Raw genomic sequence first — 13194 nt, 5'->3', positions numbered from 1 at the left:
GTGGTGAGCCGAAGGGCCTGTTTCCGCGCTGTATCTCTAAATCTAAATCTTAACGTAAATTTAAACCAAGCATACTTGTGATTGAAACACATAGTTGCAGTGAACCAAATCATGTCGTTAATTTACAGTGTAAAATGTAATGATGCCAAAACATGTATCATTCATAAAATACAGTCCAGCTATTTTCTTTTATGAATGATCACAGCAAACAGAAAATGGCCAGTGTGTATCACAGCCAACCACATGAAATCAATACCGTGAACAATCAGTGTTTTTTGGGAAAAAATCAGCTATTTACGTTTGAATTTACGTTACCAAGTGAAAATTACAGGGTTGTGATGCAAAGACTTGCAAATTGGATATATTTTAATTTGGACTTTTCTGAAGTCTTGTTCCAGTCTCGAAATACTTTGGCAGATTAATGAAGACTCAATTAGGATTGAGCTGAAGCGAGCGTATTGTGTGAATAATTGGGTTCCTTTACGAACAGACTTGCGTTTTAATTTGTCTTTATCTCAGGATTGAAGATTGATTTAATTTGGGAAAATAAAGGATAATTGCAAATGGGACTAGTTTGGAATGGAAGAAGGCAATCAATCTTGTGGCTGCCATTATTTATATTGGGTGTAAACGATTTGGCAATTAGGGGCAGGATGAAATAAAGAGTGCAAACAATGAACTAAAGTTCCCAGCCCAGGGGAAGGGGTGCAGGACGGAACTACCGAGATGAAAATATTTTAAATCCATAAATCAGAACCTGAGGCAAATTATTATTGGGAATGTGAATAAATATTTTAGAATGTAAGAGGAATAATAACAAACCATCTGCAGTTCTGAAGAAGGGTCTCGACCCGAAACGTCACCCATTCCTTCTCTCCCGAGATGCTGCCTGACCAGCATCTGCAGTTCTGAAGAAGGGTCTCGACCCGAAACGTCACCCATTCCTCCTCTCCCGAGATGCTGCCTGACCAGCATCTGCAGTTCTGAAGAAGGGTCTCGACCCGAAACGTCACCCATTCCTTCTCTCCCGAGATGCTGCCTGACCAGCATCTGCAGTTCTGAAGAAGGGTCTCGACCCGAAACGTCACCCATTCCTTCTCTCCCGAGATGCTGCCTGACCAGCATCTGCAGTTCTGAAGAAGGGTCTCGACCCGAAACGTCACCCATTCCTTCTCTCCCGAGATGCTGCCTGACCAGCATCTGCAGTTCTGAAGAAGGGTCTCGACCCGAAACGTCACCCATTCCTTCTCTCCCGAGATGCTGCCTGACCAGCATCTGCAGTTCTGAAGAAGGGTCTCGACCCGAAACGTCACCCATTCCTTCTCTCCCGAGATGCTGCCTGACCAGCATCTGCAGTTCTGAAGAAGGGTCTCGACCCGAAACGTCACCCATTCCTTCTCTCCCGAGATGCTGCCTGACCAGCATCTGCAGTTCTGAAGAAGGGTCTCGACCCGAAACGTCACCCATTCCTTCTCTCCCGAGATGCTGCCTGACCAGCATCTGCAGTTCTGAAGAAGGGTCTCGACCCGAAACGTCACCCATTCCTTCTCTCCCGAGATGCTGCCTGACCTGCTGAGTTACTCCAGCATTTTGTGAATAAATATACTCTCAGACGTGGATGTGACTTGCCGGAACTCACACCTATTTCTCCCCTCCCCCTCCCCTCCCCCTCCCCTCCCCCTCCCCTCCCCCTCCCCTCCCCCTCCCCTCCCCCTCCCCTCCCCCTCCCCTCCCCCTCCCCTCCCCCTCCCCTCCCCCTCCCCTCCCCCTCCCCCTCCCCTCCCCCTCCCCTCCCCCTCCCCTCCCCCTCCCCTCCCCCTCCCCTCCCCCTCCCCTCCCCCTCCCCTCCCCCTCCCCTCCCCCTCCCCTCCCCTCCCCCTCCCCTCCCCCTCCCCTCCCCCTCCCCTCCCCCTCCCCTCCCCTCCCCCTCCCCTCCCCCTCCCCTCCCCCTCCCCTCCCCCTCCCCTCCCCCTCCCCTCCACCTCCTATTACGTTCCTTCTTCTGGCTTCACAATTTGCAACTCTTCAATTTGTCTCTTTCACATTCTGCTCTAATCTCTGTCCTTTGTTCCAATCATCTGCCTATCAAACCCTTTACAACCCTTATGGGGAGAAGGCAGGAGAATGGGGGTTCAGAGGGAAAGATAGATCAGCCATGATCGAATGGCGGCGTAGACTTGATGGGCCGAATGGCCTAATTCTGCTCGTATCACTTATGAACATAAACTATCTAGATGCCTATACTTTACATGGGGATTACCTTTTGGTACATATCATACTTTGGCAGGTAATAACATTTTATTTTCTTGCTCATGCTTCCTTAAGAAATCTGGAGATGTTTTATTGGGGGCAAATATTCAGATCTCCCATCATTGCTGGAGACCTGCACATAAGCCATGCTGTTTGTTCCACCTTGTCTTCTATCTCATTGCAGTCTTCTACTAGCATCAAAGCTACCAGCATTTGGCATGTAGTATAGGGGCCGATATAGGGTAGCAGGTGTGTGCACAGACAGAATAGCTCTAATATGTGTCCCCAAATTCATGGCCATTAATGACTATTAAATGAATATCTTTGATATAACAGGCCTGTTTGAGACAAGTTAAAATAGAGAAATTGTAAAAAAAATATTATTCATATTATATATTATAGACTATTACTCAATTTGAGTATAGGAGTAAAGAGGTCCTGATTTTTAGTATAGGAGTAAAGGCGTCCTTCTGCAGTTGTATAAGGCCCTGGTGAGACCACATCTGGAGTACTGTGTGCAGTTTTTGTCTCCTAATTTGAGGAAGGACATCCTTGCTATTGAGGCAGTGCAGCGTAGGTTCACAAGGTTAATCCCCGGGATGGGGGGACTGGCATATGAGGAAAAATTGGAAAGACTGGGCTTGTATTCACTGGATGAGAAGGGATCTTGTAGAAACGTATAAGATTATAAAGGGACTGGACAAGCTAGATGCAGGAAAAATGTTCCCAATGTTGGGGGAGTCCAGAACCTGGGGCCACAGTCTAAGAATAAAGGGGAGGTCATTTAAAACTGAGCTGCGAAAAAACGTTTTCATCCAGAGAGTTGTGAATTTGTGGAATTCTCTGCCACAGAAGCCAGTGGAGGCTAATACATTGGATGAATTTAAAAGAGAGTTAGATAGAGCTCTAGGGGCTAGCGGAATCAAGGGATATGGGGAGAAGGCAGGCACGGGTTACCGATTGTGAATGATCAGCCATGATCACAATGAATGGCGGTGCTGGCTCTATATTTCTACAATGCACAATGGTGAGGCTGGTGGAGGTGGTGCCTCACAGCGCCAAAGACCCAGGTTTAACGCTGACCTCGGGTGCTGCCCGTGTGGAATTTGCACTTGGGTTTCCTTCAGGTGCCCCAGCTTCTTCCCACATCCCAAAGAGATGCGGCGTTGGAGGTTAATTGGCTGCTGTAAAACTGCTCCCAGTGTGTAGGAAGTGAATGCAAACTAATGTGACAAGGTAATCGACGTGGACTCAGTGGGTCGAAGGATCTGTTTCTCTAAAACAAAAACTAAATTAAAGAACACACACACACACACACACACACACACACACACACACACACACACACACACACACACACACACACACACACACACACACACACACATTAAAACTGACTTCAAATTGAAATTAACTTAAGTAAACAATACAAAAAATAATTACCTCGTCTTTTCCTGACAGCTGAGTTGCCCCATTTGGAGAGTCTACTGTACTGGTGTCAGGTTTAACACGGCCCAGGCTCAACATGAATGATAGGTTAGTTTGGGTTAGTTTAGTGTCGTTTAGGTTAGTTTAGTTTAGGTTAGTTTAGGTTTAGTTAGGTTATTGTCACGTGTATCGAGGTACAGTGAAACGCTTTTGTTATGTGCTAACCAGTCAGTGGAAAGACAGTACATGATGACATTCGAGCCATCCATAGTGTACAAATACATGATAAAGGGAAGAAATACTGCTGTTAGTGTAGAGGCTTATAAGAGTGGAGCAATTGTAATGCGTGATTGCAGATCCACCTCTGTGACCAGCACACAAAGTCACCTGGCTTGGGTGCCATCATGGGCAATGATTCTCACCATTGACACAAAGTGCTGGAGTAACTCAGTGGGTCAGGCAGTATCCCTGGAGAAGAGATCTTATCGAAACGTATAAGATTATTAAGGGGTTGGACACGTTAGAGGCAGGAAACATGTTCCCAATGTTGGGGGAGTCCAGAACAAGGGGCCACAGTTTAAGAATAAGGGGTAGGCCATTTAGAACTGAGATGAGGAAAAACTTTTTCAGTCAGAGAGTTGTGAATCTGTGGAATTCTCTGCCTCAGAAGGCAGTGGAGGCCAATTCTCTGAATGCATTCAAGAGAGAGCTAGATAGAGCTCTTAAGGATAGCGGAGTCAGGGGGTATGGGGAGAAGGCAGGAACGGGGTACTGATTGAGAATGATCAGCCATGATCACATTGAATGGCGGTGCTGGCTCGAAGGGCCGAATGGCCTCTTCCTGCACCTATTGTCTATTGTCTACCGCTGCACCACTGTGCTGCCCATGATTTCAAAGGGGAATTCAACAAGGTATGATGGGTACCTAGCATGAACTGTGAGCAACAAAGGAATTTCACTGCACCTAGTTACAGGTGACATTAAAGTTCCATTGAACAATGAAACTGACTTCTATTTTGATCATATTAGAACAAGGTTTAGTGAGTCGTTTTATAAATGAGTACAAGTAAAACTCCAATATTTTTATAAAATGCAAATTTATATTTCCACAGAAACCTGATGCCGAAAACACTCGATGGGCAAGTCACCATGGAGAAGACCCCTAGTTATTTTGTCACCAAGGAAGCAGCTGCCCGAATCTATGCAATGTCGAAGGACGCCAAACTCATACTGGTGGTCCGGGATCCGGTCACCCGAGCTATCTCTGACTACACACAAGCTCTCTCAAAGAAACCCAACATACCCAGTTTTGAGAGTTTGGTCTTCAAAAACAGGACTTCGGGTTTAATTGATACCTCCTGGAATGCTATCCAGATTGGTATTTATGCCAAGCACCTGGAGAATTGGCTTCTCTATTTCCCAATGGGACAAATCTTGTTTGTGAGTGGCGAGAGGTTAATCAATGACCCGGCCAGAGAACTGGGCAAAGTACAAGACTTCCTGGGTCTGAAGAGAATCATCACGGACAAACATTTTTACTTCAACAAGACAAAAGGGTTTCTCTGCTTGAAGAAGCCAGAGGGGAGCAGTAAGCCCCATTGCCTGGGCAAAACAAAGGGCAGAACTCATCCCAACATTGACCCAGATGTCATTCGAAGGCTGAGAGACTTCTACAGGCCTTTCAACATGAAGTTTTACCAAATGACAGGACAGAACTTTGGCTGGGATAACTGAAATGTTAAAAATGTAAGATATTTCACAACAGGACTATAAATAATAAAATAATTGAAAAAAATGAAAGATATTCTGATAAATTTAAGCAGAAAGCTGTTGCAAGCAAGAATGCTTTATCCTTTTGTTCAAAGGTCGATTTTTCCTGAATTATTTATTTAAACCAATAGTCACATATTAGACGAGAATATAGAATGAGCAATTTAGACCTTTGCATTAGAGTTCAGTTTAACGTAATTATTTAGAGGTTTAGACATTTATCTCAAAACTACCAAAATCGTAAGTGGAAATTGTTATTTTTACAGAATTGCAAATTCTTTGTGTTACTTTAATATTTTATTCACAGATTTCTTTACCTGAGATTTCTTTACTTCTGTACCGGATTATTTCTTTTACCTCATTTATGAGTTTTTAAAAAGCACACATTTAATAAAATTTACGGGTATTTATAACAATATCATTTGTAATCAGCAGTCTCTACTTCACTGTGATGAACTGAAAGATTATGCATCTGTTATTTATTCCGTTTTTTGAGTTAACTCAAGGAAAATCTAGTGAGTAGAAATGACATGTCAAACTTAATCTCTCTTGATCGGAAGAAATATATTTGTTCAATTTTCAGCATGTATATGTGCCCAAATATATTTAGCTTAACTTTCCATAAAAGGAATTAAATATATTCATACAAATTGTGAGGTCAGAATATGAAGAATATCAGTTTGAACTTTTGTTGAACAGGGCAATGTATTTGTAACTCAGAGAACCAGCATTAAGGACAGTAATCAATTGCATGTCCTAAATTACAACAGGTACTAGCCGTACATTGTAGTCCATTTCTGAAAGATGAATCTGTTGCAACCAGTAGAACCATATTTCAGAAGTGGATTGCAGTGGCCAGACACCAATATATTGCTCATTTAGCTGATGCACCCAAAAACTGATTTCTAGACTACAATTTTATTTAGTGGGATAAATAAAAAACTGATCAGTGTTTTAATGGAATCTATTAACCTTGTGTAATTTCTGCTGTGCCCAAATAAGCTGCATTTTTGTGGCAGGTTCGCACCCTTTCTAAACTAATAAGAGTTGCCAGACTAATCACCAATGCCTTAGGCATGTTATTGCTTTCATCCTAACATTGCCTACTCATTTCTCGTTGCCCCACCGATGTAGCTGACAGGTTGAACATAAATTCTTTACGATTGCTGGGGTAAGGAGTTAAAGTTCCATGCGATATAACAAAAGTACAGATTTTAGGGGTAAGATGTCCTGTCACTGGTCATTCCTTTCCTCGATTCTAGACCTATTTGTCATGAAGATGAAGATGAAGACTGATTTCTATTTCTAGAGCACTTCATTTCACCACTGGCTGTCACGTGAATGATACCTAGGATTTTAAAGGTCTATGTGGAATTGTATATGCAATTAGACCTGTGAGCTTGATGATCCCAGCAAAAGAGATATTTGACATGAGGCATAGCATCTGATTTTCTACTTAATATGTTACATGTTACTTTCAGCAACCCTGAGGCACTGCACATCCAACTCAATACAACATCAACTGCACAGGACAATCAAGTCAAATATGTGTTGCTTCTGCAAAAGAACTGTCAAAATATTATTTATTTGGACAATATTACTTTCTCCCTTAGCCCTTCAACGTTAATTTTTTTTTCAGTTCTAGTTTAGAGATACAGCACACATTAATACTACCTTACACACACTAGGGACAATTTACTTTTATACCAAACCAATTAACCTACAAAGCTGTATGTCTTTGAAGTGTGGGAGGAAACTGTAGATCTCGGAGAAAACCCACGCAGGTCACTGGGAAAATGTACAAACTCTGTACAGACAGCACCCATAGTCAGGATCGAACCCGGGTCTCTGGCACTGGAAGGTAGCATCTCTACCACTGCGCCACTATGCTACGCTTTTCTGTAGAAATATAAAGATATCGATTGTCAAATGCATCATTTGAAATAGCATAAAAGCATAAAGAGGCAGTTTCTCTCATCATTCTCGCTGGATAATCTTGGGAACCGATCACACCTCAGTAAACATGAGTCAAGTTTCTGCTTTGAGTGAAATTAGTGACGCAATTGCCTTGCGCCCAGTTTTGGAAATGCCTTTTCCCCCTAGAGTTTGCTCAAATTTCCTTACAAATTAGCAAATGCAAACACTGCCGCGAACCAGCACAATTGGACTGTGTTTGAAAGTGTAAGTTTTCTTTTAATAATCCTTTGATATATTTGAGTGTGGCAACGTTGTGTGTTTTGGAAATGGGCTTATCATAAAAAAATAATCATTTTAATTGGAGCGGCTAATCCAAGAGTAATCTTGATTATAAATAAGTGAAAACTAATTTTCTAAATAACTACAATGAACCATTCTTTGATTAGATTGCTGTGCAACACGGATAAATTATAAGTAAACCACTAGACCAAGTGGACCCGCTGGGCCCAAACCTCCCCTGCATTGGTGCAGCACTCTCTCCTCCCCCCTCCCCTCTCCCCCTCTCCCTCCCCTCCCCCCTTCCCTTTCCCCTTCCCCTCCCCTCCCTCCTCCCCTCCCTCCTCCCCTCTCCCTTCCCTCCCCCTCCCCCCTACCTCCTCCCCCCTCTCCTCCCCTCGCCCCCTCCCCTTCCCCTCCCCCCTTCCCCTCCCCTTTCCCCTCCCCCTTCCCATCCCCCTCACTCCATCCCCCTCAACCCCCCTTAACCTCCCTCCTCCCCCTCCCTCCCTCCACCCTCCTTCCCCCCTCCATCCCTAGGAGATAGATTTAAACTTTAAAATGTGAATAACTTAAAAAATATAATACCGATTTCAATGAAACTTCTTCCATTAGCACCAAAGGGACGACAGTGAGTAAGGTGGGCCTAAAATTGTCGCGCTATCATGTACCGTGTTGGCTGTAGTTCAGGAACAAACAAACAAACAAACAAACAAGTGTTTTAGTATATAGATAAGTTTGAAGAAGGGTCTCGACCCGAAACGTCACCTATTCCTTTTGTCCAGAGATGCTGCCTGTCCTGCTGAGTTACTCCAGCTTTTTGTGTCAATCTACCAGGTTTTAATTCATGCTTATTAATGCCCTTGCAGCTCAAAAAATACAACTTAACATTTCTAGCCTCATATGGACACAATGAGCGAAGACTCACAACGGTGATGGATTTAAGCAGGGGCTGTGCATCCTAATGGACTTTAAAATAAATAAAGCAACGAATCTCTGAAACCCATTTTGCACTGAGTGTAAGTTTATATTTGAAATTACTTGATCATTTGGGCTGGTTCGGTAGATTTCCCACAAATTTAAAACAAAACAGCATTCTTAACTCAATTACACTCAGCAACTGGCCAGAGTTAAGGTACTGGAGCAAAAGGATGCCGCTGGTTGCATTTGCAGCTGCCGTCAGTCCGTGCCCAGCGCCCACTCGCCCGGCCGCTAAACGGTCTCCACAGGTCGCCTCGTCTTTCCGTTCCGAAACCATAACTTGTGACCACTGCATCTGTATGAGAGTGTATCAATTGTAGTGTCGGTAGATGGACACAAAAGGCTGGAGTAAATCAGCGGGTCAGGCAGCATCTCCGGGGGAAAGGAATAGGTGACGTTTCGGGTCGAGAGCCTTCTTCGGACAGAGTCGGGCGAGAGGGAAACAAGATGTATGAGAAGGTATTGCAGGAGTTGCAAAGTTTAGCAGCCTCCCAAATAGAAAATCAATCCCAGGTTACAGTCCCAAACGTTTGATCCCTTAATTTGGGATTATGAGTCCTAATTTGAGAGTTTCAAGAGTTAAGAGAGTCAAGAGTGTGTAATTGTCATATGTAATGGCAACAGAACAATCTCTACTTGCTGGGCCATTAACACAAAATGCACAAATATAAGATAATACAAAACAAATCAGTAAGATTAAGTAACCAGAGGATAACTGAGCCGTGGGAAATAACTTCCATGTGTTTAGTTTAGTTTAGTTTAGCGATACAGCGCGGAAACAGGCCCTTTGGCCCATTGAGTCCCCACCCACCAGCGATCCCCGCACACTTACACTATCCTACACACATCAGGGACAATTTATAATTATACCAAGCCAATTAACCTACAAACCTGTATGTCTTTGGAGTGTGGGAGGGAACCGGAAATCCCAGAGACAACCCACACAGGTCACTGGGGGAAGGTTCAAGCTCCATACAGACAAGCACACGTAGTCGGGTTCGAACCCGGGACTCTGGCGCTGTAAGGCAGCCACTCTACCACTGCGCCACCGTGACACCTCATTTTGTCATACCTCAATCATTTATTATCAATGGAATCACTGAAGTTGGTGCATCTTTAGGTGCTACTTTACCAGATGATTAATTGTACTCAAACCAAAGACTGTACTCTTGGTTGCTGATGAGTGACCAGTTTCCAAAATGATCACCATTCTCATTCTTCTAAACTGCAGATAATGCAGGTCTTTAAAAACATCAGGATTGATGGACTGGGGTGCCAATGTAACACCACCCCAGTGGTGGCAGCTTGACTGGTGACTGCAGTATGGAATGTAATGAGATCACGGATGTGTGCCTTCGCAGTTAGTCCACATTAAAGGGCACACTCTTGTTCTGAAGCTCCTAGCACCGACCAACATGACCATAGATATAACGTAGCAGCACTGGAGGACAAGTCTACATCACACCTGAACCTTTCCAGCAAGAGATGTAAAGATCTGTCTCTTTATTCATTACACTATAAATTCCTATCTCATGCAACGAGATTCAAAACGTTTGATGTACCGCCAGAGGGAACACTTCTTCATGCTCGAGTGCCGCACCTTCATCATTTCTCATCCTACTTGAGAAAGCTGGCATCAGTTTGGACAAAGCAACGTTTTGGATTAACATTCCTTCCACATCCACAAACATTCACCAAGGGTGGTGAATCTGTGGAACTCATTGCCACAGACGGCTGTGGAGGCCAAGTCAATGAATATCTTTAAGGTGGAGATTGACAAATTCTTGATTAGTCAGGGGTTATGGGGAGAGGGTAAGAGAATGGGGTTGAGAGGGAGAGATAGATCAGCCATGATTGAGTGGCGGAGTAGACTTGATGGGCCAAATGGCCTAATGCTGCTCCAATCACTGATGAACCTGTGAACATTCACTCCCACCAATTATTGGATATGTTATTGCTCCTGTCGGGAAAAGTGACCTGTTTGTCACCTATTTTAGCTGTAGCAACCTGTACTTACAAGCCAACCTCACGTCTAGGAGAATGGGAGCTGTGTTACCATGCACTGAATGATGAGGGTAGCTGACGGGTGCAGCTTTAGGTCAAATGTGAAATACACTGATAGATCCTGCATCCTTGGCTATTCCCATCATATGATTGACTTTCTTGCATCGCTGCTGGTAGACAATGTTTCATCCAAAGTCTGAGGTCTTAATCTTCAGATGCCCTTGAGCATTCATGCAGTGGATTTTTTTAAGAGATACAGCGCGGAAACAGGCCCTTCGGCCCACCGAGTCCGCGCCGCCCAGCGATCCCCGCACATTCACACAATCCTACACACACTAGGGACAATTTTTACATTTACCCAGTCAATTAACCTACAAACCTGTACGTCCTTGGAGTGTGGGAGGAAACCGAAGATCTTGGAGAAAACCCACGCAGGTCACAGGGAGAACGTACAAACTCCGTACAGATGGCGCCCGTAGTCTGGATCGAACCTGAGTATCCGTCGCTGCATTCGCTGTAAGGCTGCAACTCGACCGTGCCATCCAAATTCCTCCATTGCTGTCGACCTTTGCCAAGAGGGAACTGTGCATCTACTCGTTTATTGCTGCCGCACACAACATTTACGTGAACTTTATTTTAGTCATTGTTCTGGAATGAACATCACTAGCAAAGCCAGCATTTATTGTCCATTGGTAACTGCCTCCGAGAAGGTGATGGCGAACCACATTCTTCTACCACTGCAGTCCATCTGATGCAAGCACTCCCACAGTATTGTTGGAACTCTGCTGAGATGCTGCTTGTATCAGTTGCTGTTAGCAGAGGCAAAACATGCTTGGTGAACTGTGTGCTATTTTAAGGACCTTTCAAATATCTGATCTGCCATTCTTTATGCTCCAAGTTTATAGTTTAGAGATACAGCGCAGTAACAGACCCTTCGGCCCACTGAATCTGGGCCGCCCAGTGATCCCCACACACCAACACTATCCTACACATGCTACAATTTTACTGAACCAAATTAGCCTACAAACCTGTACGTATTTGGAGTGTGGGAGGAAACCGGAGCTCCCGGAGAAAACAGGGGAGGACGTTCAAACTCCATACAGACAGCCCCCGTAGTCAGGATCAACCCTGGGTCTCTGGCACTGGGAGGCAGCAACTCTACCGCTGCGCCACCGTGCCGCCATCAATGCAATGCCTCTCTTGACTGCTGTCTTTGGCTGGCGGCACGGTAGCGCAGCGTTAGAGTTGCTGCTTTACAGCGAATGCAGCGCTGGAGACTCAGGTTCGATCCTGACTATGGGTGCTGCACTGTAAGGAGTTTGTACGTTCTCCCCGTGACCTGCGTGGGTTTTCTCCGAGATCTTCGGTTTCCTCCCACACTCCAAAGACGTACACGTATGTAGGTTAATTGGCTGGGTAAATGTAAAAATTGTCCCTAGTGGGTGTAGGATAATGTTAATGTACGGGGATCGCTGGGCGGCACGGACTTGGAGGGCCGAAAAGGCCTGTTTCCGGCTGTATATATATGATATGATAAGATTCAACAATGAATTGGTTGCTGTTACCTGAGGATTTGAAAGAAGATGAAAAGGATGAATAAACACACAGTAAGGGCATCTGAAACCTTCCCGTTTTAAAAAACATCCAGTACCTGCCATTTTGATTATCAAGAGGCTGCTATTCAAATCTAGCATTTTCCCAATTTGTAGTATCATTTTATTGAACGCTCAATGCAGTAAAGATGAGTTACCTACATTCTGAATGAAGAAAACTAGATTCACCTTAAACTATGCCATTAATTAAACTAAGTGGAAGTAAAATGCTCTCCTCTCTTCGTTGTCAGTGTGGGTATATAAATCACTCCCTCACCACCAGACTATATTATGGATCACGGTCTCAATAAATTTATTTTACACAAAGGCAGCGAATACTCTGAAAAAAAATAATGGCAAATTTGAAAAATGTGTCCTTATCGGCGTGTAAATTGTCCGGTAATTTGTGGTGAGGAGGATTTATGCCACGACTTGCCAATTGCTACAAATTGTGAGACAATTTGGACCGCTCGTCCATTAACCTCACGAAAACCGAGGCTTGCTGTCGGCACCCCCATGAATTTCAAGTAATTGCCGCATTTGTGCATTTAGCATCCATTAAACTCAGCGCAGAGAGTAAAGGATGGCTTTCAAGGAGGCTTTTAATAATGAGATTTACGTTCAATCATCGTCAGTCAGTCACTCCTTCCTGGGGAAAGGGAGTTTGGAAACTATGGAGGCTCATTCCTGCAGATTGAATCATCTTTCAAAGTTTCTATATTTTAACGTCAAACGGTTTTACTACGAAGATCGACACAAAGAGCTGGAGTAACTCAGCGGGTCGGGCGGCATCTCTAGAGAAAAAGTACAGGTGACGTTTCGGGTTGGGGCCCTTCTTCAGTCTGAAGAAGGGTCCCAACCTGAAGTGTCATCCATCCTTTTTCTCCAGAGATGCTGCCTGACCCGCTGAGTTACTCCAGCACTTTGTGTCTATCTTTGGTATAAGGTAGCATCTGCACTTCTTTGTTGATAAATT

The 13194-nt window shown here is 44.3% G+C and overlaps 1 protein-coding gene across 1 annotated transcript in view; it reads left to right on the top strand.

Annotated features, from left to right (window-relative positions):
- LOC144594462 (heparan sulfate glucosamine 3-O-sulfotransferase 3B1-like) overlaps positions 1-5986 on the top strand; it is a 173608-nt gene extending 167622 nt beyond the window's left edge. The window contains exon 2 of the mRNA XM_078400958.1: positions 4791-5986. Within this exon, the coding sequence (XP_078257084.1) occupies positions 4791-5412 (622 nt within the window). The 3' untranslated portion in view covers positions 5413-5986. The remainder of the gene's footprint in view (positions 1-4790) is intronic.
- Positions 5987-13194: the final 7208 nt, after the last annotated feature.

Source organism: Rhinoraja longicauda, chromosome 6 (genome assembly GCF_053455715.1).
Source record: "Rhinoraja longicauda isolate Sanriku21f chromosome 6, sRhiLon1.1, whole genome shotgun sequence".
Taxonomy (NCBI): domain Eukaryota; kingdom Metazoa; phylum Chordata; class Chondrichthyes; order Rajiformes; family Arhynchobatidae; genus Rhinoraja; species Rhinoraja longicauda.
The sequence above is the reverse complement of the archived record's forward strand: the minus strand, read 5'-3'. Positions and strand labels throughout refer to the sequence as shown.